The sequence below is a fragment of the Bufo bufo genome, chromosome 4 (assembly GCF_905171765.1).
Source record: "Bufo bufo chromosome 4, aBufBuf1.1, whole genome shotgun sequence".
NCBI lineage: Eukaryota > Metazoa > Chordata > Amphibia > Anura > Bufonidae > Bufo > Bufo bufo.
Window position 1 is genome coordinate 183,272,877 of NC_053392.1, and position 23,615 is coordinate 183,296,491.

At 42.8% G+C, this 23,615-nt stretch overlaps 1 protein-coding gene across 7 annotated transcripts in view; it reads left to right on the forward strand.

The window, feature by feature from the left end:
- LOC120997846 (schwannomin-interacting protein 1) overlaps window positions 1-23,615 on the forward strand; it is a 513,059-nt gene that overhangs the window by 467,806 nt on the left and 21,638 nt on the right. Inside the window, exon 1 of one of the 7 annotated variants that reach the window (XM_040428164.1) lies at window positions 17,882-18,219. The exons of the other annotated variants lie outside the window; for them this stretch is intronic. Within the exon in view, the coding sequence (XP_040284098.1) occupies window positions 18,124-18,219 (96 nt within the window). The 5' untranslated portion in view covers window positions 17,882-18,123. Of the gene's footprint in view, window positions 1-17,881; window positions 18,220-23,615 lie in introns of those variants that run through there. 7 annotated transcript variants of the gene reach the window in all.

Consider the following 23,615-nt stretch of genomic DNA (forward strand, 5'->3'; position numbering starts at 1 on the left):
AGAATTGTATAGGACCGTATATATCACATGTTGTACTGTTTCTGATGCAGTTGTATGTGTCCTCTATATTATTACATTATTTATGTACGCTTTGTGCATATTTATTGTACTGTCATTTTAATATTCTTTTCCCTATCAGTGAAATGATGAAGAATTAGGGTGAATGTTATATATACACAGTATATATTAGCAAATTTATTAGCATTTTTACTTATTGTATGTCATTCAGTACATTGTGAGTAAAACTTTCACCCCACCATTTACCATGACCCGACGAGCACTGGATGTGATACATACATGATAGCCGCTCATTACCTTACAGACGTCCGTTATATAATGTTAGTCCAATGCAAATTTTAGGAAACAAATCAAGATGCCAAGGCACAAAACTTATAATGGGGGGGGGGGGGGGGTTATAAACCATATTGATTTTAGAGCTTAAGACTTGCTTTACATGAGCAATACGGAATGAGTCAGGGTCTGTTCAGGTTAAGGCTACATTCACATGACAGTGAGAAGTGGACGTGCATTTTAAGAACAATTGTAGTCTATGGGGTTATCCACACAGCATTTTTATTTATTTTGATGACCAGTGAACGTCAAAAAATAGAACATATTCTATCCTGTCTGTTGTCACTGACCAACAGCCCCCATACAATTAAAGGGACCGTTTTAACGTCCATTTCTTAGAAAGGCATCAGTGGCCTCATGCACACGAACGTTGTTTCTTTCTGTGTCCATTCCATTTTTTTTTGCGATAGGATGCGGACCCATTTATTTCAATGAGCTGTCCGCATCAGTACGTCCATTCCGTAGCCCCGCAAAAAAATAGAACATGTCCTATTCTTGTCCGTTTTAGGCATTGTTACAATGGATCCGCAAAATAAAACGGATGGTATACAGATGTGATCCGTTTTTTAGGTTTTTTTTCGGCGGATCTGCAATTTGTGGACCGCAAAACACATACGGTCATGAGCATGTACCCTTAATGGCCTTTTTTTTCCCGTGTGAATGTGTCCTTAATCAGTTTTGTCTGTGATTGCATTCAGTTTTCCAGCACAGACGCGCATTTTGAATGGTTCACGCAGGTGAAGAAAAACTAAAGAATAACACTCAGCATCTCCTAGCAACCGTCAGTGAAAAGCACATCGGGGGAGAGTTATCAAAGCTGGTGTAAAGGAAAACTGGCTTAGTTGCCCATAGCAACCAATCAGATTCCACCTTACATTTTCCAGCGCTCCTTTGGAAAATGAAAAGTGGAACTAAGCCAGTTTTCCTTTACATCAGCTTTGATAAATCTGCTCCATAGTCGTCTAATGGTAGATGCTAAGCATCATGGAAACAAAAAATGAAGTGTGCCCTGAAGTTGCGTTTTTTGTTGTGGATTATGTTGCAAATTTTGTTTTGGTTTTTGATTGGTATTTGTGAATTACGTTGCGGATTTCTGTGCGGATTACATGTCCATTGAAATGAATGGAGACATTCAGCTACTGGAAATCCGCAGCAAAACATTATTTGTGCTCTGTTCTGGAATTAATATTCCACAGCAGAACAAAATGCAGGTATTGAAACATTTCATCTTCATAGGATAACATATATTCTATTTTCCGGTATTGATCCGTCACAGGATTCATTGTCAATGGGGACAAAACGTAACTGAACGGAATGCACCAAAAAGCATTCCATTCGGTTTGGTTGCGTTCCCATACCAGAGAGCAAACCACAGCAAGCTGCGGTTTTCTTTCAGTTCTGGGATGCGGAGCAAAACGGATCCGGCATGACCCACAATGCAAGTCAATGGGGACACATCCAATCTGACACAATAGAAAACGCATCCGTCCCCCATTGACTTTCAATGGAGTTCATGACGGATCCGTCTTGGCAATGTTAAAGATAATACAACCGGATCCGTTCATAATGGATGCAGATGGTTGTATTATCAGTAACTGAAGCGTTTTTGCTGAACCCTGACGGATCCAGCAAAAACACTAGTGTGAGAGTAGCCTAATTTCATACAAGCAAGTTTTTCCATCCATTTTGCGAATGGACAGTCTTCAGACTGAACCCTGACCCGCACATTACAATAGGTATTTGCACATGAGCAGTGTTTTACATTGACCATTTGTCATTGCAGGAAAAATGACAGCATGTTCTATCTTCATCTGTTTTTCACACAGGACTGGTCCATTGAAGTCAATGGGTTAGTGAGTAAAAAACTGATGGCACATGTATGGCATCTGGGTGCAGTCCACTTTTCACTGATGGTTGCTAGATGCTAAGTGTTATTATTTAGCTATTCTTCACGCAGGTGAAAAATTTAAGCAAAATGGATGCAATCCACTGAATGCAATCCGTTGCTCCGTTCCGTGGTCCGCAAAAAAAAATATCCTGTCCTATTCTTGTCCAATTTGCGGACAAGAATAGGCAGTTATATTAATGCCTGTCCGTGCCGTTCCGCAAATTGCGGAACGCACACGGACCCCTTCTGTGTTTTGCGGACCGCAAAATACACAAAGGTCGTGTGCATGAGACCAAAACTGCATGCAAAACACTATTTTTTTTTGAAGAAAATAGAAGAAAGCTGGCTGTAACCCTTTTTATGCACTATTTTTTTTTCCCTGAACAGACCCAGACTCATTCTATATCGCTCATGTGGAAGAGACCTAAGGGATCATGCACACGACTGTGTGCTGGCCTTGTCCTTGCTGCGGGGCACCGACCGCGTTGCCACCATCTTCAGACGGGGACCCATTTACTTAAATGGGGTCCACAATTCACATCCAAGAGTCCGCACCGCAAAAAAGTACTGTTTGCGGAGGCACAGACAGAAAACCCATGGAAGCCTCTGTTACACACTGCACCGTATCTCCCGGATGAAGTGGATGGGTCCATATTCCTTGATATGGTGTGCACACGGCCGGTGCCCATATATTGCGGACCTGCTGTTTGTGGGCCGCAATACAGGCCCGGCTGGACAATGGCCGTGTGCATAAGCTCTAAATTTGTGTCCACTTCAGCAGAGCTTCTTCACCTGTGGGAGGCTGTCCCCGCAGGTGAAGAAGTGCCCACCCGCTGTAACATTGACAGGACACTGACTATTTCTTCCATTTAGCAGAGTAAGGGCAAAGGCTCAGCTTCAGAGCAGCGCCTGCGCAGAACCCCACAGGTGAAGAAGACAAATTGATTCGTTAGAATCGTTTGACTCATCTTTAGTCCACGTAATATTATCCAGGGTTCTTCCAGTGCTGAGACATCTGCTTTTTCTTCCTCATAGTAACTTCGGTACCAGGAGAACTGCATTAATAAACCCTCCTGCTCTAGATATTTGGCAGAGGGAGTACTTTTTGTTTTATACAGATAGACGGTTCTTGACTCTGCTTGGTGCAGGCATTTATGCTCAGCAGGGCAGGGAGATTCCTGAGACCTTTACATTGCAAGAAAATAAAGTAATTTGAGGTATTGGACTATTGACCTCTGCTGGAGCGAATGCGCGCCTACGAAATGACTTTTAAGAATATTCCCTTGCCTCAGATTTGTTGTAGAAATTTCTGCAACTGAAAATCAGTGAACATGATAATGCTTCTTGCATATATTCAGATGAATTGGACAGCTGCAAAAATGTCTTCAAATGAAGCTGCTACTACAGTGCCTTGACTTTTTTCGTGTTTTGTTACATTACAGCCTTAAGTTCAGTGTTTTGTTAATCTGAATTTTATGTGATGGATCAGAACCCAATAGTCTTAGTTGGTGAAGTGAAATAAGAAAAATATATAAATAAAACTATTGTGTAGAAATTGAAAACAGAAAATTGGCATGTGCATATGTATTCACCCCCTTTGTTAGGAAGCCCATAAAAACCTTCAGAAGTCACATAATTAGTGAAATGATGTCCACCTGTGTGGAATCTAAGTGTCACATGATCTGTCATTACATATACACACCTTTTTTAAAAAGCCCCAGGCTGCAACACCTAAGCAAGAGGAATCCCTAACCAAACACTGCCATGAAGACCAAGGAACTCTCCAAACAAGTAAGGGACAATGTTGTTGAGAAGTACAAGTCAGGGTTAGGTTATAAAAAAAATATCAAAATCTTTGATGATCTCCAGGAGCACCATCAAATCTATCATAACCAAATGGAAAGAACATGGCACAACAGCAAACCTGGCAAGAGACGGCCGCCCACCAAAACTCACAGACTGGGCAAGGAGGGCATTAATCAGAGAGGCAGCAACGAGACCTAAGGTAACCCTGGAGGAGCTGCAGAGTTCCACAGCAGAGACTGGAGTATCTGTACATAGGACGGCAATAAGCCGTACGCTCCATAGAGTTGGGCTTTATGGCAGAGTGGCCAGAAGAAAGCTATTACTTTCAGCTAAAAACACGTTGTGAGTTTGCGGAAAGGCATGTGGGAGACTCCCAAAATGTATGGAGGAAGGTGCTCTGGTCTGATGAGGCTAAAATTGAACTTTTCGGCCATCAAAGAAAACGCTATGTCTGGCGCAAACCTAACACATCACATCACCCAAAGAACACCATCCCGACAGTGAAACATGGTGGCAGCATCATGCTGTGGGGATGGGACTGGGAAACTGGTCAGAGTTGAGGGAAAGATGGATGGTGCTAAATACAGGGATATTCTTAAACAAAACCTGTACCACTCTGTGCGTGATTTGAGGCTAGGACGGAGGTTTACCTTCCAGCAGGACAATGACCCCCAACACACTGCTAAAGCAACACTTGACTGGTTTAAGGGGAAACATGTAAATGTGTTGGAATGGCCTAGTCGAAGCCCAGATCTCAATCCAATAGAAAATCTGTGGTCAGACTTAAAGATGTTCACAAGCGCAAACCATCCAACTTGAAGGAGCTGGAGCAGTTTTGCAAGGAGGAATGGGCAAAAATCCCAGTGGTAAGATGTGGCAAGCTCATTGAGACTTATCCAAAGTGACTTGGAGCTGTGATCACCGCAAAAGGTGGCTCTAAAAAGTATTGACTTTAGGGGGGTGAATAGTTATGCACATTGACTTTTTCTGGTATTTTGTTCTATTTGTTGTTTGCTTCACAATAAAAAATAAAAATAAAAACATCTTCAAAGTTGTGGGCATGTTCTGTGAATTAAATCATATAAATCCTCAATCAATCCATGTTAATTCCAGGTTGTGAGGCACCAAATTACGAAAAAAGTCAAGGGGGGTGAATACTTTTGCAAGGCATTGTATACAGTTGCAATAAAAATTATGTGAACCCTTTGGAATGATATGGATTTCTGCACAAATTGGTCATAAAATGTGATCTGATCTGTTGTGACAATGTTTATTGTCACAACAATAGACAATCACGGTCTGCTTAAACTGCTACAGAAGGATCTGGATAGATTACAGGCTTGGGCAGAGAAGTGGCAGATGAGGTCTGCACACAAAGAATTAAATGTTACCATGTTTTTATTGAACACAACATGTAAACATTCACAGTGCAGGTGAAAAAAGTATGTGAACCCTTGGATTTAATAACTGGTTAAACCTCCTTTGGCAGCAATGACTTCAACCAAACGTTTCCTGTAGTTGCAGATCAGACGTGCACAACGGTCAGGAGTAATTCTTGACCATTCCTCTTTACAAAACTGTTTCAGTTCAGCAATATTCTTGGGATATCTGGTGTGAATCGCTTTCTTGAGGTCATGCCACAGCATCTCAATCGGGTTGAGGTCAGGACTCTGACTGGGCCACTCCAGAAGGCGTATTTTCTTCTGTTTAAGCCATTCTGTTGTTGATTTATTTCTGTGCTTTGGGTCGTTGTCCTGTTGCAACACCCATCTTCTGTTGAGCTTCAGCTGGTGGACAGATGGCCTTACGTTCTCCTGCAAAATGTCTTGATAAACTTGGGAATTCATTTTTCCTTCGATGATAGCAATCCGTCCAGGCCCTGACGCAGCAAAGCAGCCCCAAACCATGATGCCCCCACCACCATACTTCACAGTTGGGATGAGGTTTTGATGTTGGTGTGCTGTGCCTCTTTTTCTCCACACATAGTGTTGTGTGCTTCTTCCAAACAACTCAACTTTGGTTTCATCTGTCCACAGAATATTTTGCCAGTACTGCTGTGGAACATCCAGGTGCTCTTGTGCAAACTGTAAACGTGCCGAAATATTTTTTTTGGACAGCAGTGCCTTCCTCTGTGGTATCCGCCCATGAAATCCATTCTTGTTTAGTGTTTTACGTATCGTAGATTCGCTAACAGGGATGTTAGCATATGCCAGAGACTTTTGTAAGTCTTTAGCTGACACTCTAGGATTCTTCTTCACCTCAATGAGCAGTCTGCGCTGTGCTCTTGCAGTCATCTTTACAGGACGGCCACTCCTAGGGAGAGTAGCAGCAGTGCTGAACTTTCTCCATTTATAGACAATTTGTATTACCGTGGACTGATGAACAGCAAGGCTTTTGGAGATACTTTTATAACCCTTTCCAGCTTTATGCAAGTCAACAATTCTTAATCGCAGGTCTTCTGAGAGCTCTTTTGTGCGAGGAATCATTCACATCAGGCAATGCTTCTTTTGAAAAGCAAACCCAGAACTGGTGTGTGTTTTTTTTTATAGGGCAGGGCAGCTGTAACCAACACCTCCAATCTCATCTCATTGATTGGACTCCAGTTGGCTGACACCTCACTCCAATTAGCTCTTGGTGATGTCATTAGTCTAGGGGTTCACATACTTTTTCCACCTGCACTGTTAATGCTTACATGGTGTGTTCAATAAAAACATGGTAACATTTAATTCTTTGTGTGTTATTAGTTTAAGCAGACTGTGATTGTCTATTGTTGTGGCTTAGATGAAGATCAGATCACATTTTATGGCCATTTTGTGCAGAAATCCATATCATTCCAAAGGTTTCACATACTTTTTCTTGCAACTGTAAGTGTAGGTCTTTCCTTAGCTACCCTGGGTTCTTCCTGCTACTATAGCGGCTGCATCTCCCACCAGGACTTATAGGATAAGTTCACTCACGGCATAATTAATTTGTTACAAATTGGTTTGCAATTGTGGTAAAAATCTGACACATATACAACACATATAGAGCATTCATCTTGTCCTAAAATCCACAGCATGAATGTAAAACCACATTCAGATGTATTGTAAATTGTACAGAGAATCTTGCAAAATGATGCCATATGTGAAAATGCGACAGCAAGAAATGTACAGCGGCAGACTCTGCTGTTTTGGCTTCATTCACTTTTGGCAGAAGATGCATCAGCACTGGTAGCTTGAACTACCGTTTAATGTGTTGCACGTTAAAAGGGTTGTGCAGCGTCATGATGGGTTATCAATATCATGTTGGTGGCTGTTTGAAGAAGCTGTGACTCTCATGCGAGCACTGCATCGGACTCTTATTGATGACCTAGACATTCTCTCTTTGAGGTTTTTTGAATCCATATTTCATTGATTCACCCCCTTCACAACCTGCAGTAAGCACAGCACAGTGCAAACATCTTTCCCAGAATGTTTCTTAAGTCTGTATTAGACAGTCCGATTCTGCCAGCGATTGTCAGTTTCCTCTTCAGTATAGGGAGGAATGATCATTGTGCCATCTCTCTTCCCTATACTGAATCATTATTTGCCGGCAGCAGATTGCAATTAGACACCACGATCTGCTGCCTGCAAACGATAATTTTTAAACCTGGCAAAAGATTTGGATTGCCCAATGCTCGTTAATCGGGTAATCGGCAGTAGTATTACACTGCCAGATCATCACTAACGAGCGTTACTACGAACGATCATTTACGATCAACTGGCAGAAAATCTGCTTTAGTATGTGGGCAGAAGAATACATGAAGATCCTGGTCATAAATGCTATTTTGGTGAAGTTTTTGGTGCTTTATCTATAGCCAAAAATAAGAGTGAATTATCATAACTCCTAATCCCAGGTAAATTCCAGCTTCTTGGCAGACTGGCACAGTTCCCTGGCAGTGGCCATGTATTTAATTGGCCTGCTAACAAACAAACACACTTAATTTCAGGCTTTATGTTTTTCTGCCATCCCCTGCTGTTGAGAACAAATGCTTTTAATATTGTAGCTTTTTGTTTGTAGCTTCCAGTGCAGAGTGAAAGTGTAGTCAATGTAGTATGGTCGTCAAAACAGCTTTATGTGTAGGTGAATGGTCAATAATGTGGACAAAGTAAGAACTCTTAAATAAGAACTTAAAACAACTTCTTTATTCCTTTTTCATAAAGAACTTAGTACAAAATAGTTGTTTCTGCTTACACGTTTCAAGCTCTTGCTCAGAATGTGCTTAAAACGCATAAGCAGAATTAAATGTATTACTATGTTTTCTATGAAGATGGAATAAAGAAGTGATTTTATTAACGTGTGTTAGCTCAGCTGTCCGTGCCTTCTGCCCCTTCCCATGGACATGGGCGCCGGGCTCCCTCTTTCCCTCCTGCTGACAAACGTGGGCAGCAAGTAGCGTAACTGTTGTATCTATGCTCCGTGCCAGAGCTTACTTCCTTCTTGAGTCCTGTACTGTTTGTTAGGGCTTCCATGGGTGTGTCTCTCCTCCTTCGTGAGACAGCATGTACACGCCCTCTGTCTCCCAAGCCTATGGCATTTTTTATGCATTTTTTTAGATTTTGCTTTTTTGCCACCTGCCTCTAACCTTGTACTTTGTTTACGGACTTTGCGTGATCACTGCCTGCCCTGACTTTGGACTTCCTGACCACATACTTCACCTCGGTGCTTGCACCTGTTCCTTAGACCCCCCTGGTCAGCTGCCACTGTCTTGGGGACTGCTCTGAAGTGGGACCTGGCAACTACCCTAACAGCCCAAGCCTATCCTCACCATCAGAGGCTCTAGTGAAGACCAGGTAGTCCCTTCGTCACGCCCCTCCAGAGTATAGCCGGTCAGTGGGTACACACCCGCTTGCATAACAACTCGCTAGATATCTTACTGTGTTATATATGGTTGCCGCTGGTCAGCGGCCTCTATACACTGAAGGATTTAAGGCTGCTTGAGACTTTATTTTGGGTCAATAATATGAGCTGCTGTTCGCTGGTGTAAAGAGCTATGTATAGTGAGCAGAAGCAGGGGGCTGTGCTCTACAGTAGTATACGATGGCTTGAGCATAATTAATACTGGATTTGGCTCAATTGTCAGCCACCATCATACACCTTATGTACAAAGCATTAACTGCTCGTAATTTCCATTCAAAATCACTCGCTTTTTTTTTTTATGTTTACGAGCAGCCAAAAATGAAAACTTGATATTTCCTTTCAAACCTTATATGTAGTTGCCGTCTACAGTATTGCAGGTGTAAACTTGGCATCAGGATCCTCCATGTGAAAAACGCCTCTCCTTTCAGCCATATTTGCTTTCATGGGACTGATATATTTGTCAGCCAAGTACGAAGCTGACGAGTCCATCAGACATCTCCTCCTCCCATCCCCTTCTCTGCGGGGACAAGCCTGATTTGTATGTGATCTAAAATTTACATACAGTATGGTCCTTACTAATCCATTCAGAGATTAGAGTTTGCTTACAGACAGATTATTAATCATTTATGGACATTCTTTAATAGCAGAACCAGCAACTTTGCATTTTGGGCAGTGTAGCCTAATGTTGATGGAGGATGTGTTGTAACTGCTTCTTGCTCAAATGATCTCTCCTCTGCGTTCGGTGCGGATCCGTCTTGTATCTGCACAGACGGATCCGCACCAATAATGCATACGCTTGGATCCGTTTGCATTATTCATTCAAAAAAAGTCTAAGTCAAAACGGATCCATCTTGACTTACATTGAAAGTCAATGGGGGACGGATCCGTTTTCAATTGCACCATATTGTGTGAGTGAAAAACAAATCCGTCCCCATTGACTTACATTGTAAGTTTGGCTCCGCATAGTCAGACGGTCACTAAAACGCTGCAAGCTGTGTTTTAGTCTCCGTCTAAAAAAACGCAACGGAGACCAAACGCAGCCAAATTGATGCATTCTGAACGGATTCTTATCCATTCAGAATGCATTGGGGCTGAACTGATCCGTTTTGGGCCGCTTGTGAAAGCCCTGAAACGGATCTCACAAGCGGACCCAGAAACGCCAGTGTGAAAGTAGCCTAAGAAGAAAACGATCTCCCTAGTGCCACCTACGTCCATGTTAAACCCATTAATGAGCCCTGAGAAGGGATATCCTAGGCCTGTTTCAAGGCACTTTAATGAGTCAGACAAACAGGATGGCTAACTATTGGTGGCACTAGAGGCCATTCTCTTCCTTTTGGAGGAGAGCTGATTTACATGCTTTTTCCCAGGGTGCATTGCACTGGCTAGCTCTTTGTTTATTAAGGTCTGCTCAGTGGTCAGTTGATCACCGTAGGTCCAGCTTTCTAATTTCTTGATGATAAACTGTTTCTTACAGTGGAAGCTCCTGCGGGCCATGGCAGACCGTGAAATGAATGGCCAGCCATGCAACACATGGATGGTCCAAGGCAGTATGAAAGACACTGTATGCAGAAGCTCTCTGCTCTGGCTTAGAGAGGGGTACTGAGCAGGAATCTCCTTCTACAGTTCCATTTTCCCTAACTGGTCCTGATGACACAATGAGGCACTTTACAATGTTTAAGAATCCGAATCACAGTCTTAATATTACACAAATTTACTATTCTGGTGCATGGACTGTGCCAGACCATATGCAAAATATTTTCTGTGACCAAAAAAAAAATTATCTAGTCTAGCCACCTATAAGTTGGCCTAGTCTTACTCTGAAAATGTGGCAACATTTTGACACATATTTTGGTGTACAGAAGCACATTTAGGCCACTACCCTTTTCCCACACAGCCACACCCCTTCTTGAGCGAGACGAAAAAAGCTTAAAAAAGTGTGCAAATCTGTTGGTAAATGTGATGCAAAGCATGCACTCTGTTTTTTGGTGCCCCATTGAGAGTGATTGCACATTTGCAGCTTTCTCTGCTGAGAGCGGGCACAGGACGCCCCTGTTCTCTGGATCTAGCATGGTTTTAGCAGGCAGATGCACACCAATTGCACATGACATCAGGAGCAGACTGGAAACTTAAAGTGGCCCTGGTAAAATTCTTAAAGTGACTCTGTTTTGTAGTCGGGGCCAAATTGATGGAAGGCATGGCCAGCAATACCATATTGTGGCACATTATACCACCCCAACAGAGCCAAATACCACAGTCCATCACAAAATATCCCCCAAAACTTCCATTGGCCGTCTTTGAAGAGGGCCCAGGTAGCCCTCTGGGCATCGGCCCACTGGGAAATTTCCCTGTAAGGTCTATGACCAATCTGCCCCTGCATGACATATCTACATTATGTGCCACACAAGTTTATAGTGGGAAAAATGCTATAAAGAGCCTTCGATGTGACTAAATAGTGCCCACCTAGAGGACATATGTGTTCTTATCAACATGAAGAATATCTTTCAACATGTGCCCCTCAACCTTACCAGCCCTGTGTACTAAACCACGGGGGTCCGATCAAAAGTTTTCCTTCAGTTCTGATTAATAATCAGGCGAAGTCCAATTTCTTATGGTGGACAACCTGTCCTGGCCGTAGATTGAGTAATTCATCTTAGAAAATGTTATGGATGTCCTGACCTAAATAGAACCTGTCCTACTGTGAAGCATACGGCTGTTACCGTTAAATATACAGTACTTAAGTACTTAAGGCAGACATTTGGCGAGCAGAATGTTTGCCCTTCTGGCAACAACTATGAAATAGTCATGAATCATTTCAGAAACCAATATGACATAAACCCAGTAGTCTCAGTAGCTGTTAATTTTTAATACAATATTTGTGAATGTTTTTGAAGTGGCTGAAGGGCTTTTGAAGTGTTAAAAATCCTAACTTGAATTTGGAAAATTTGTGCAGTGAGTTCAGAAGTAGGTCAGACTGACCTGAGGAGATGTGACTGACTTCGAGGAGTGAAGTGTCAGACTTCATTTCTGTACATTTTATTCTTGTCAGCCTTCCTGTTATTTCTTTAAGGTTCCTCGTTTTAGAAGCAGAGAGAGATGTGACCAATTTTGTGTCCTTACGATCGGTTTACATGTAGGCAGATCAGATTGCATCATTTGGTTGTGAATTTGTTATGCAATATCCTTCTCATGCTCATAAATTAAATGGAAGTGTCACCATGACAGAAGAACCCTTTAACTGAAGGCATCTATTAGTATTCATAAGAACACAGGCCGGTACGCCCTTAACCAAAAAGCATGGCCAAAATATTCATGTACAAACTAAGGCCTCCTGCACACGACCATTCCCCCCCCCCCCGTTTACTGGCCGTTTTTTGCATTCCGTATACGGAACCATTCATTTCAATGGTTCCGCAAAAAAAAAATTTAATGTACTCCGTATGCATTCCGTTTCCGTATTTCCGTTTTTCCGTTCCGTTTAAAGATAGAACATGTCCTATTATTGCCCGCAAATCACGTTCCATGGCTCCATTCAAGTCGATGGGTCTGCAAAAAAACTGAACACATACGGAAATGCATCCGTATGTCTTCCGTTTCTGTTCCGTTTTTTGTGGAACCATCTATTGAAAATGTTATGCCCAGCCCAATTTTATCTATGTAATTACTGTATACTGTATATGCCATACGGAAAAACGGAACAGAAACGCAAACACAACGGAAACAAAAAACGGAACAACTGATCCGTGAAAAACGGACCGCAAAACACTAAAAAAGCCATACGGTCGTGTGCAATAGGCCTAAAGTGCATGGGCCAATATAGCAATCTGTTCGTTCCCGATAATTGCCTGCTTATCAGAGGAGGTGAGAGCTGTATTTATTTCCTTTGATATATTGATAAATAATTTTTTCAACTGATTTGTCTAAGTCCAACACATGGTTGCTTTTAGCCAACCGTACAGAATTTTTATTTCATTTAATGGATAACAAAATTCCCAAAAGATTCCACATTTTTAGATTCTGACATTGATGCTGAATGGGTCTCCACGCTGAATAGAGTTTGCTGCCAGCTCGGTGTAAATATTTGCTGCCTGGTTTAAGATAACAAGTAGGTGACATTTCTGGGTGTACACAGCTGCCAGTGCTATCAGTTGTTTTATGGTGGTCTTCTAACCTTTCACCTACCAGAGGCCCTGGCTTTAACCTCACAGAGAAACCCATTACTATCCCTTAGCAACTGCAGTTTGTCGTGTGATGTTCTACTGTCCAGAGTCTGGTTCTGCATGTCTTCTCCCCTTATTATTATTATATAGACTGTTTCCTTCTAATCTGATCATGGGCACTGAATGCCATGGTTTCAGTCCTGGTGCAATGTAATCAGAGGACATGACTATTGTTGGGCTGGCAGGAAGCTGGACCGCCTTGTGTACATAGACTTAGATGGAGCACAAATAGAACAGCTGAACAAGCTCGATATCTACCCAGATTACAACCAGCCACCCAGCATCCTGGACATCTCCACAGCGGATACAGAAAATAACCTGCGTTATCTGTGTGCACGAAAGGGAGGGAACAATACAGGGACATTTACTGGGTGGCTTTGGGCAGAATCTTTCCTGATCTAGTTTTTCACTTCAGCCGTTGACGACACGGGAAGCCTTCATAGATAGAAACACCAGGTGACATGTAAGATAAAAATAGCAGTCATCCCATATAAGCACAGCTCATCCTGATCCTCCTGTTTACATGAGTCAAAAATCTGGATAGTGAAGACTGACATATACTGTACAGTCGTGGCCAAAAGTTTTGAGAATTACATAAATATTGGAAATTGGAAAAGTTGCTGCTTAAGTTTTTATAATAGCAATTTGCATATACTCCAGAATGTTATGAAGAGTGATCAGATGAATTGCATAGTCCTTCTTTGCCATGAAAATTAACTTAATCCCAAAAAAAACTTTCCCCTGCATTTCATTGCTGTCATTAAAGGACCTGCTGAGATCATTTCAGTAATCGTCTTGTTAACTCAGGTGAGAATGTTGACGAGCACAAGGCTGGAGATCATTATGTCAGGCTGATTGGGTTAAAATGGCAGACTTGACATGTTAAAAGGAGGGTGATGCTTGAAATCATTGTTCTTCCATTGTTAACCATGGTGACCTGCAAAGAAACATGTGCAGCCATCATTGCGTTGCATAAAAATGGCTTCACAGGCAAGGATATTGTGGCTAAGATTGCACCTCAATCAACAATTTTTTAGGATCATCAAGAACTTCAAGGAAAGAGGTTCAATTCTTGTTAAGAAGGCTTCAGGGCATCCAAGAAAGTCCAGCAAATGCCAGGATCGTCTCCTAAAGAGGATTCAGCTGCGGGATCGGAGTGCCACCAGTGCAGAGCTTGCTCAGGAATGGCAGCAGGCAGGTGTGAGCGCATCTGCACGCACAGTGAGGCAAAGACTTTTAGAAGATGGCCTGGTGTCAAGAAGGACAGCAAAGAAGCCACTTCTCTCCAAAAAAAACATCAGGGACAGATTGATCTTCTGCAGAAAATATGGTGAATGGACTGCTGAGGACTGGGGCAAAGTCATATTCTCCGATGAAGCCTCTTTCCGATTGTTTGGGGCATCAGGAAAAAGGCTTGTCCGGAGAAGAAAAGGTGAGCGCTACCATCAGTCCTGTGTCATGCCAACAGTAAAGCATCCTGAGACCATTCATGTGTGGGGTTGCTTCTCATCCAAGGGAGTGGGCTCACTCACAATTTTGCCCAAAAACACAGCCATGAATAAAGAATGGTACCAAAACACCCTCCAACAGCAACTTCTTCCAACAATCCAACAACAGTTTGGTGAAGAAAAATGCATTTTCCAGCACGATGGAGCACCGTGCCATAAGGCAAAAGGGATAACTAACTGGCTCGGGGACCAAAACTTTGACATTTCGGGTCCATGGCCTGGAAACTCCCCAGATCTTAATCCCATTGAGAACTTGTGGTCAATCCTCAAGAGGCGGGTGGACCAACAAAAACCCACTAATTCTGACAAACTCCAAGAAGTGATTATGAAAGAATGGGTTGCTATCAGTCAGGAATTGGCCCAGAAGTTAACTGAGAGCATGACCAGTCGAATTGCAGAGGTCCTGAAAAAGAAGGGCCAACACTGCAAATACTGACTCTTTGCATAAATGTCATGTAATGGTCAATAAAAGCCTTTGAAACGTATGAAGTGCGTGTAATTATATTTCACTACATCACAGAAACAACTGAAACAAAGATCTAAAAGCAGTTTAGCAGCAAACTTTGTGAAAACTAGTATTTGTGTCATTCTCAAAACTTTTGGCCACGACTGTACACAGAGCTTGCAGCAAGCATGCACACAAATGAAGGACCAGGAAGAAGATGCATCAGCTGGTAATTAGTGTGTAGTTACGTGGAGGAGGCTTGGGCTAGTGATCTATTTTATTTTAAGTTGCTGTTAGCAGTTTTTTTTATTGCAAGAACACTCAGGGAGATGTAAGACGGTATGAAAGCCACTTGGGATATTGAAATGATCAATAGCATGACGAACTGTGTATGAGTACGGTAATATCAGAAGTGATGTAATCACCTGAAACACAAATACTGAGAAGTGGCTGCTGCATCATCAGTGGTGCTGAAAATGGCTCTGCTTATTAATGTGTAATCTGTCATCTATCTGCTAGGAATTATCACAAACATGTTGTCAGTACGTGTGAAGTATGATCATTTTCAGGATACTCTTTCAAGGTATAAGAAAATATACTTACACAGTTGGACCCCCAGGAATCTGATAATGAAGGTCTATCCCAAGGATAGACCATCAATATTATGAAGCCAGAAAATCTCTTTAAGGGCTCATCCACATAACCGCATGGGCCCGTGGTGCACTCCACAATCTTCAAGATACGGAGAAGTGCGGAGACATGGATCGGAAGCACAATGAAGAGCTTCTGTGGGATTTCGGTACATGCCTCCGCACCACAAAAAAATAGAACATGTGTTTCTCTTGCAGATCGCAAACCCATTCAAGTCAGTGGGTCGACAAACAGCATGCACACAGACAGTGCTTGCGCATTGCAGTCCGCAGCATGGGCACGGAGCACAAACGACCTTGTGCATGAGCCCTTAGGGCAGGGCTGGCCAACCTGCGGCTCTCCAGCTGTTGCAAAACTACAACTCCCAGCATGCCCAGTCTGCCTACAGCTATCAGCCTACATCAGGGCATGGTGGGAGTTGTAGTTTTACAACAGCTGGAGAGCCGCAAGTTGGCCAGCCCTGCCTTAGGGTATGATCACCCAGCTCAGCCACACAAACCGCAACAGGCTCGAATTAAACTACTTAGGACCATGCTGTTTAGTCGGTCTGTATTGTTGAAGGGGAATTCCAGATGTGACAAGTTAATCCCTATCCACCCCACGTGCACCGCCGCAATATATATATATATTTTTTTATATTAAGCTATACCTCTAACTCTGCCAAGTACATGCCCAATCCCCTTAGTGCCCCACATGGTAATTATTACTCTTTAGTGCCCCCATAGTGCCCAAAGTAGTTATGCCCCCTACTGCCCACACACAGTAGTTAGTTCTCCTTTTGGCCCACACACAGAATTTATGCCCCCAATGTACTGTTCCACACAGAAGGTGTGCCCCCATATAGGATTATGCTACCATAGTGCCCCCACACAGAGAAATTATGCCACCACATAGTATTATGCCACCAAAGTGACCCTTTACTGTTAATAAAATAAAGCAAAAATAAGGAATACTCCTCTAGCTCATTCCCCCGGTAAATGTAGCACATCCTGCTCCAGCAGCAGGCACGATGTGTATACATGTGCAGAAGAGAGCATAGGCTGATTCCCCGGCCAGGGAATTATCCTGACGTCTCTGCTCCTACTACACAGCCAGTAAAGGGTGGACTGCTCCCTGTTTCACCATTACACTCAACTGTATCTGCATCCACAGAACGCAGATAAAGTTAAAATTGGGACGTACCTTAGCTGTCCCGGGACCACAGGACAGCCACCAGAATCCGGGACTGTCCCACCGGATCTGGGACGGTTGGGAGGTATGTCTATGGGAGTTCCAGAAATAGCTGTCTCCATAGGGGCAGTGATTGTGAACGTTTGTATGAATGATCGTTTGAGCGATTGTCACTCGATGTAAAATATAGAATATGAATATGTCAAAGCCTATTACCTGAATATGAGTATGGGAAAGCCTATTACCTGAGGCATTGTCTGCATATATTTCCATAGAAGTGTGAATGCAGTCCTCCAGACTTTCCATATGGGCAAGCAGTATGATGTGCTTGTCATCAGGCAAGGACAGGACTCCCCGAGGAGTGTATGTTTTACTCCATCTTTCCAGCTTTGGCCATAGGATTAGTAATCTGTTTGTTTTTGCCTCCGACAGAAGTTGTTCGTACTAATGTATGTAAAGGGTGGTGGCTGTTCCAAAGGGCGAGCTGGGAGGGAATGGAGAGGAACAGAGCTTATGCTTCTCACACTCCCTGAGTGTAGAAATGGTGCAGGACATGATTCATGAGAGTCACCAAAATGCATTGAAAATATCATCAGTGTGCTTGTATTATGGAGCAAGGATGACTTTTTTTTTGGGGGGGGGGGGGGGGCAGAGAACCCCTTTAAAATATTATTTTCCAAATAGTGAAGCAGCACAGCATATTTTTCTCATTGCTTAGATTTTTCAGTATTGTAAGCGCTTCTCTAGATTTCTAGAATGCATTGTGATAAGAGGGAGATGTATTGTTTTTTTTTTTTGTCAAAGGGCTGAAGTATGAAATGCTTGTCCCTGGAATATATTACTACTCCGCCTGCCGCTCTAATGTAACTACAACTGTGTCAGATCTGGAGAAGATGCATTTTGCCTTTATTAGGTAAAGCCAGGGAACATATCAGTAGATTGTAGCCACATTCCCAGCTCAAGTGTGGCAGGTGATAGTGGAAGTATGACAGGCCCTGGTTCTGTGTGCAAGACCTAGATAGATCTTAAAGGTGAAAAGTAACAGATGTCTTCACTTCTATGTGAGAAGAACAAACAGCGGGCTCAAGGAAGGGAAATCTCACATAGCCTGTCAGTTTAGCTTGTGCAGAGCTCATGTGGCAAATCTAATCAAAAGCCTTTAGAAGCAAGGTAAATGGGAGAGAAAGTGGAGTACGGACGAGCTGTAATATGCCGGAAGATTCTTTGCCGCTAAAAATGAACACCACGAGGAAGGATAGAGTCCTGCAGAAAATCTCTTCACTTGCCTTGGAAAGTTCTACTAAGGTAATGATAGTAACTCAGTTACTGTTGGCTTAGAAGTATTCTCTACTGTGTATGACGGGTTACTGATCAGCATTGGATTCCAAAAATGTAGTTTTAGAAGGTATCGTTTTTAATTGTAGTTTTAGGGTGCACTCACACACAAAATCATCAAGACGACTTTCCCCATGTTCTCCTATGGGGCTGAAAATTGTCCATCTCTGAATTGTGTTCCACTGGGGAATTTACATTTCGTAGCATAAATAACGTTGTGTTGTGGATTTTCTGTATGAGAATTGTTTCTGAGATTTTTACTTGAAGAATCAAATTCCCATTGAATTGAATGGAGAGATTCTAATACAGGAAATCCGCCACAAAATCCACACCATAACTCCCCAAAAAATCCACAATCTGGCACAAAATTCCGCCACATGTGAGCGCACACTTAGTAGGAAAGACTACATACAGAGATCCCAACAACAGATTAGAGATGTAGGCGACCAACACACTTTTGCTATACATGCAGCATGTGACTTACATCCAGCAGCCTCTAGGATTTAGACAGCAAGCCAAACTGATAAGATCAGTGGCAGTTTATTGCTAGCCTTGAGCAAATCGACCTTCAGATCATATATCCGAAGTCCATTCGTTTAAAACCTTCGTTATTAGTGCCGTTTCCGTACAGCATTAAAGTGGCTCAGTGTAGGCAAAGTTCTTAGTCACGCGAGACTTCGGTGAATTACTACTGTATTCATATCTGCGTATTTTAAGACATTTTAAAATAGGAATCCGAAGTGGGCTTTGGTAGTCAGTCAGTACCGAAGCCCACTTAAAGCTCTAAACCCGGACATACCTCCATTTTCACCCAGGCAGCCCCCGTGACGAGCATCGGAGCAGTTCATGCTCCGATGCTCTCCTTTGCCCTGCCTGTCACCAGCACTGATGGGCGGGCTTTAGCACTGCCCTAGCCAGTAAAACGGCTAGGGCAGCGCTAAAGCACGCCAATCTGAGCCAGTGACGTCACCAAACACACTGCCGGGTGGAAGCGTCAGCCCAGCCGTGTGTTATTGTAAACAAAAGAGCCTGTGTCCTGCGCGATCTAGCGCAGGGCAAGGGAGCGCATCGGAGCATGAGATGCTCCGATGCCAACATCACTGGGGGTGCCTCTGAACCCGGACAACCCCTTTAAGATTTTTATTTTAAACTGTTTTAAAATACACAGATATGAATACAGTAGTAATTCACCGAAGTCTTGCGCAACTTTGGGTAATATGCACTTTGCCTACACAGGGCCAATGCTTTTCAATGCTGTACAGGCAAAACAAAGGTTTTAAACGAATTGACTTCGGATCTGTGATCCAAAGCTCGATTCGCTCAAGCCTATTTATTGGCACAGCAGTCATGCAGCTTCTATGGCGCAGCTCAGCCTCTGAGTGGGCGCCATGTTTAAAGCATGGACTTCTGCCATACGTGTGCAGCGGAAGTCCTTAAGGGGTTAAAGTCCGTTATGCAGGACTTTTCTGTAATTTAGGTTAAATTTATCAACTGTCACATTATATTTGAAAAACGTGATGATTAATTATCTCCCACCCGCTTTTGAAAACTGAGGTGGTGTGGAGTGGTGGAAAAATGCAAAAATTCCCCAAATTTTTTGCACTCCAAAGTTTTTTTAATCCAGAATGTTTGGAGTGCAGGACCTGATAATTTCCCCCAATAGACTATGCATTACAGTACAAAGTTATACCAATGTGTACATACAAGCCAAACCTATGCAAAGAGTAAAATTTTTTGGTACACAAAGACTAAAGATCGTTTTATGTTCATCTGATTATATTTCATTTCAATAATGAGTTATGATGATTTGTACTTATCATTCCCTTCAGTGTTTTTCCTTGCACAGCGGTGCTCCCACCTCCCATCTGTTCACAGTACTGCAGCCGTCCTCATTCCCCAGTTGCGCTGCAGTACCCTGCAAAACAGTGAAACTGGTGGTCGGAGCCCCCACTGATCACCATAAAGTGATCACTGGCATCCACATTATGAATGCATTGTAGTTAAAAAAGTGTATGAGACCAAGAATATGTATAGCTGTAGAACATAACTTCAAAAAATTGTTCGGAGCCTTCAGGATCTTTTTTGATTTTCAGGAAAAGTCACTATAAAGAGATTTCTAGAGAACTTAATGTACCGTATGTATTCAGAACTGAGATGTCTGCTACTAAAATAATATTTGAGCAGGTAATGTTGAGATCAGCGGAGTCTATAACATGGCTTTAGGAAAATGGCTGATCTAGTAAAGTGGATTGCAGTGATTTTTTTAAAGGAAGTGCAAGCAGTCGTAAAGCCTCGGCACAAGAGCTTTCACTGCAGGAGGATTAACATTATTTCTGGAAAATAGATGACATGGCGTCATTGGGAAAAGGCTAAGAAGCTTATTTCTGCCGCATGTCTGTGCATTCTCTGATACACCGCAATGGTTTTCTATTTAATCAGGGCTTAATTTCTTTTATTAAAACTGTCTCACATTGTGACTTCATTCAAGGTGTTTTATTATGGAGATTTGTTCATCTCCTAAAACACGAGAGAGGAGTTGTCAGAGATATAGTCCATGGGTTGTCGTTAATCTTCTTACACCAGATTACCATCCACATCCCTTTAATTGTATGAAGCGATTTAACCTGTGTGCTTATGTATGTCAAGATGTAAAACCAACATGCTCTGTAATAAGAAGACAATAGAGGCCTCACTGCAGTTCTAACGTGACTGCTCATCTTTCTGTATTAGCATTGTCGTGCCAGTGACCCTGGTAGTGCTGGGCAGGGCCATACAAATCCCTGCTATTCTATTCTCTGTGATCGAGTGAGTGGGGACAGAGAAGTCTGTTCAAGCTGGCAGCAAAACCTCACATGTGCAAATATTGTATGGTTTTTTATGATGATTTTTGTGTTTTTTTTCCATTTATGAGCTTGGGTTGTAGATCTGGGTAGTGCAGTTCTGTAATATAAAGTCGGTAGTATGGTGTAGGCATATACCTCATGGCCTCCAATTGTATCTATTGAGAGACACTTGATTTTATTTTCCAGGGTCCATGAAAATTCAGAAGAAAAATATTGTAACATGGTGACTATAGAGACATTATGCCCTTAAAGTACTGTCTGTGGAGACTCCATAATGTTGCATACAGGATGCCTTAAAGGGAACCTGTCACAGGGATTTTGTGTATAGAGCTGAGGACATGGGTTGCTAGATGGCCGCTAGCACATCCGCAATACCCAGTCCCCATAGCGCTGTGTGCTTTTATTGTGTAATAAAAAACGATTTGATACATATGCAAATTAACCTGAGATGAGTCCTGTATGTGAGATGAGTCAGGGACAGGACTCATCTCAGGTTCATTTGCATATGTATCAAATCGGTTTTTTTACACAATAAAAGCACACAGAGCTATGGGGACTGGGTATTGCGGATGTGCTAGCGGTCATCTAGCAACCCATGTCCTCAGCTCTATACACAAAATCCCGGTGACAGGTTCCCTTTAATGCCTACAATGGCAGATTTGTGTTGTGTAATGAGCACCGGGTGACAATATAGCATGTTGATGAACGCTCATTTAAAGGGAATCTATCCGCTCCAAAACACCCCGCAAACTAGAGTAAGGGGTGTATAATATAAGTGGTGCTGATTCTGGTTATGTATTTTTTAGAAAGAGGCATAAGTGAAAAAGGTGACTTGTTAAAAATACCTTTAATAATTAATCAAGAGGGTATAGGTATAAATATACCAACTGTGAAAGAGCTACGTTGGCCGAGAGAACTCAGTAAGGGAGTAGCAATCCCTTGGACAAAAAAACAAACATACAGACACCGTAAGCACAGTACTCGTAATGGACCCAGACTTAACGCAGGTAATCAGGACATACCCCCAGGTGACTTACCGCAAAGGGAGAAGCCTGCGGGACCGCCTGGTGCAGAGTCATTACGAGGGCCCCAAGAAAGAAGGCACCTGGCTGGACCGAAAGCCCTTGGGTGTCTTCAGGTGTGGATCGTGTAAAGCCTGTAGCTCCATCAATACCTCAAAAACAATTATCTGTTCTGCGACACAACGTCCCTTTACCATCCGGGACTTTGCTAACTGCAGAACCAAAGGAGTCGTGTACATCTGTCAGTGTAGTTGCCCTCTTGACTACATTGGTAAAACCAAAAGAGAGTTCAGGAGAAGGGTCTGTGAGCACCTAAACGATATTAGGAAGCTAAAAGATACCCCAGTGGCCCATCATTTTAACAACGTCCACAGGGGTGATGTGACCTGTGCTCGCTTTTCCGTACTAGAGGTAATCCCACTACCGGAAAGAAAAGGGGACTGGGACAAAAAGATTCTGAAGAAAGAGGCTTCATGGATCTATCGGTTCCAGTCCCAATCCCCTCGGGGCCTTAACGAAAGATTAAATTTTACATGTTTCATCTAGTTATTCCCTGTCCTTAATATGTTTCCTTAGTCGGTGTCTAGTTTTTGTTATTTAGGTATGTTGCCCTCTAAACTGTTCAAATCGATGCGTAAAGCATCTTACTATATAGGTGATCTTATTATCTGATCCCCTCATCCTTATGAAACCCTGTGTGGTCTCTGTTCCAATGATTAAGAGACCACACGGAGTATTATTATAATTTAGACCTATCATCATTTGTATCTTTTGGGATATTTAAAAAACTTCCATTAGGTCCCTTAGCCTCCCTTTTTTTTTTTTGGACCTTTGTAACTAGGGTTAGGGAGATTTTATTCTGTTCCCCCCTAGTAGCTGCTGTTTCCTGAGTGGTTCCTATCCTAGGGATCTCCTAATAGGGCTCCAGCAGCGCTTGTGGACATAGGTGGAGCATTTGCGCTCCACTGATGCGTTCCACCGGGTTTTGGCAGCTGATGCGATGTCACTTCCGGTTTCGTCATGCGTTCCACCTTGCGTTTCACGATCCCGGAAGTGACGAGCAGTCACCTGCGTTCCAGTATGCGCCCCAAAGACCGGAAATCGTGTCTGAGCGTCCGGAAGCGCTGCTGTACCGGCGCCAGTCTTTAAATAACTGATTTCACTGTAGCAGAGGTCAGCTTTGGACCCTTATAGCTCGACCTCTGCCTGGATGAATCTCCATCTCTACCGCCTGTAAGTCTTTACTGGGCCTTATCCCTCTTTCCTATGGGCTTAGATCAGGAATATTGGGAATTTTATGCAGTCTTTCCCCTGCTTTGTCTACCTCTGTAACTCTATAATACATGTAACTATGTGGACTCCTTTTGGTTGGTTGCCAGCTGTGAGTTCTGTGTGGGCATCAGGTGCATAACCGTGAGATTTGCCTTAGTGACGTACCATTGCGAGGCTATCTTATTAGTTATACTTCTATTTATTTACTCGTTTTTAGGCACCTTTGAGC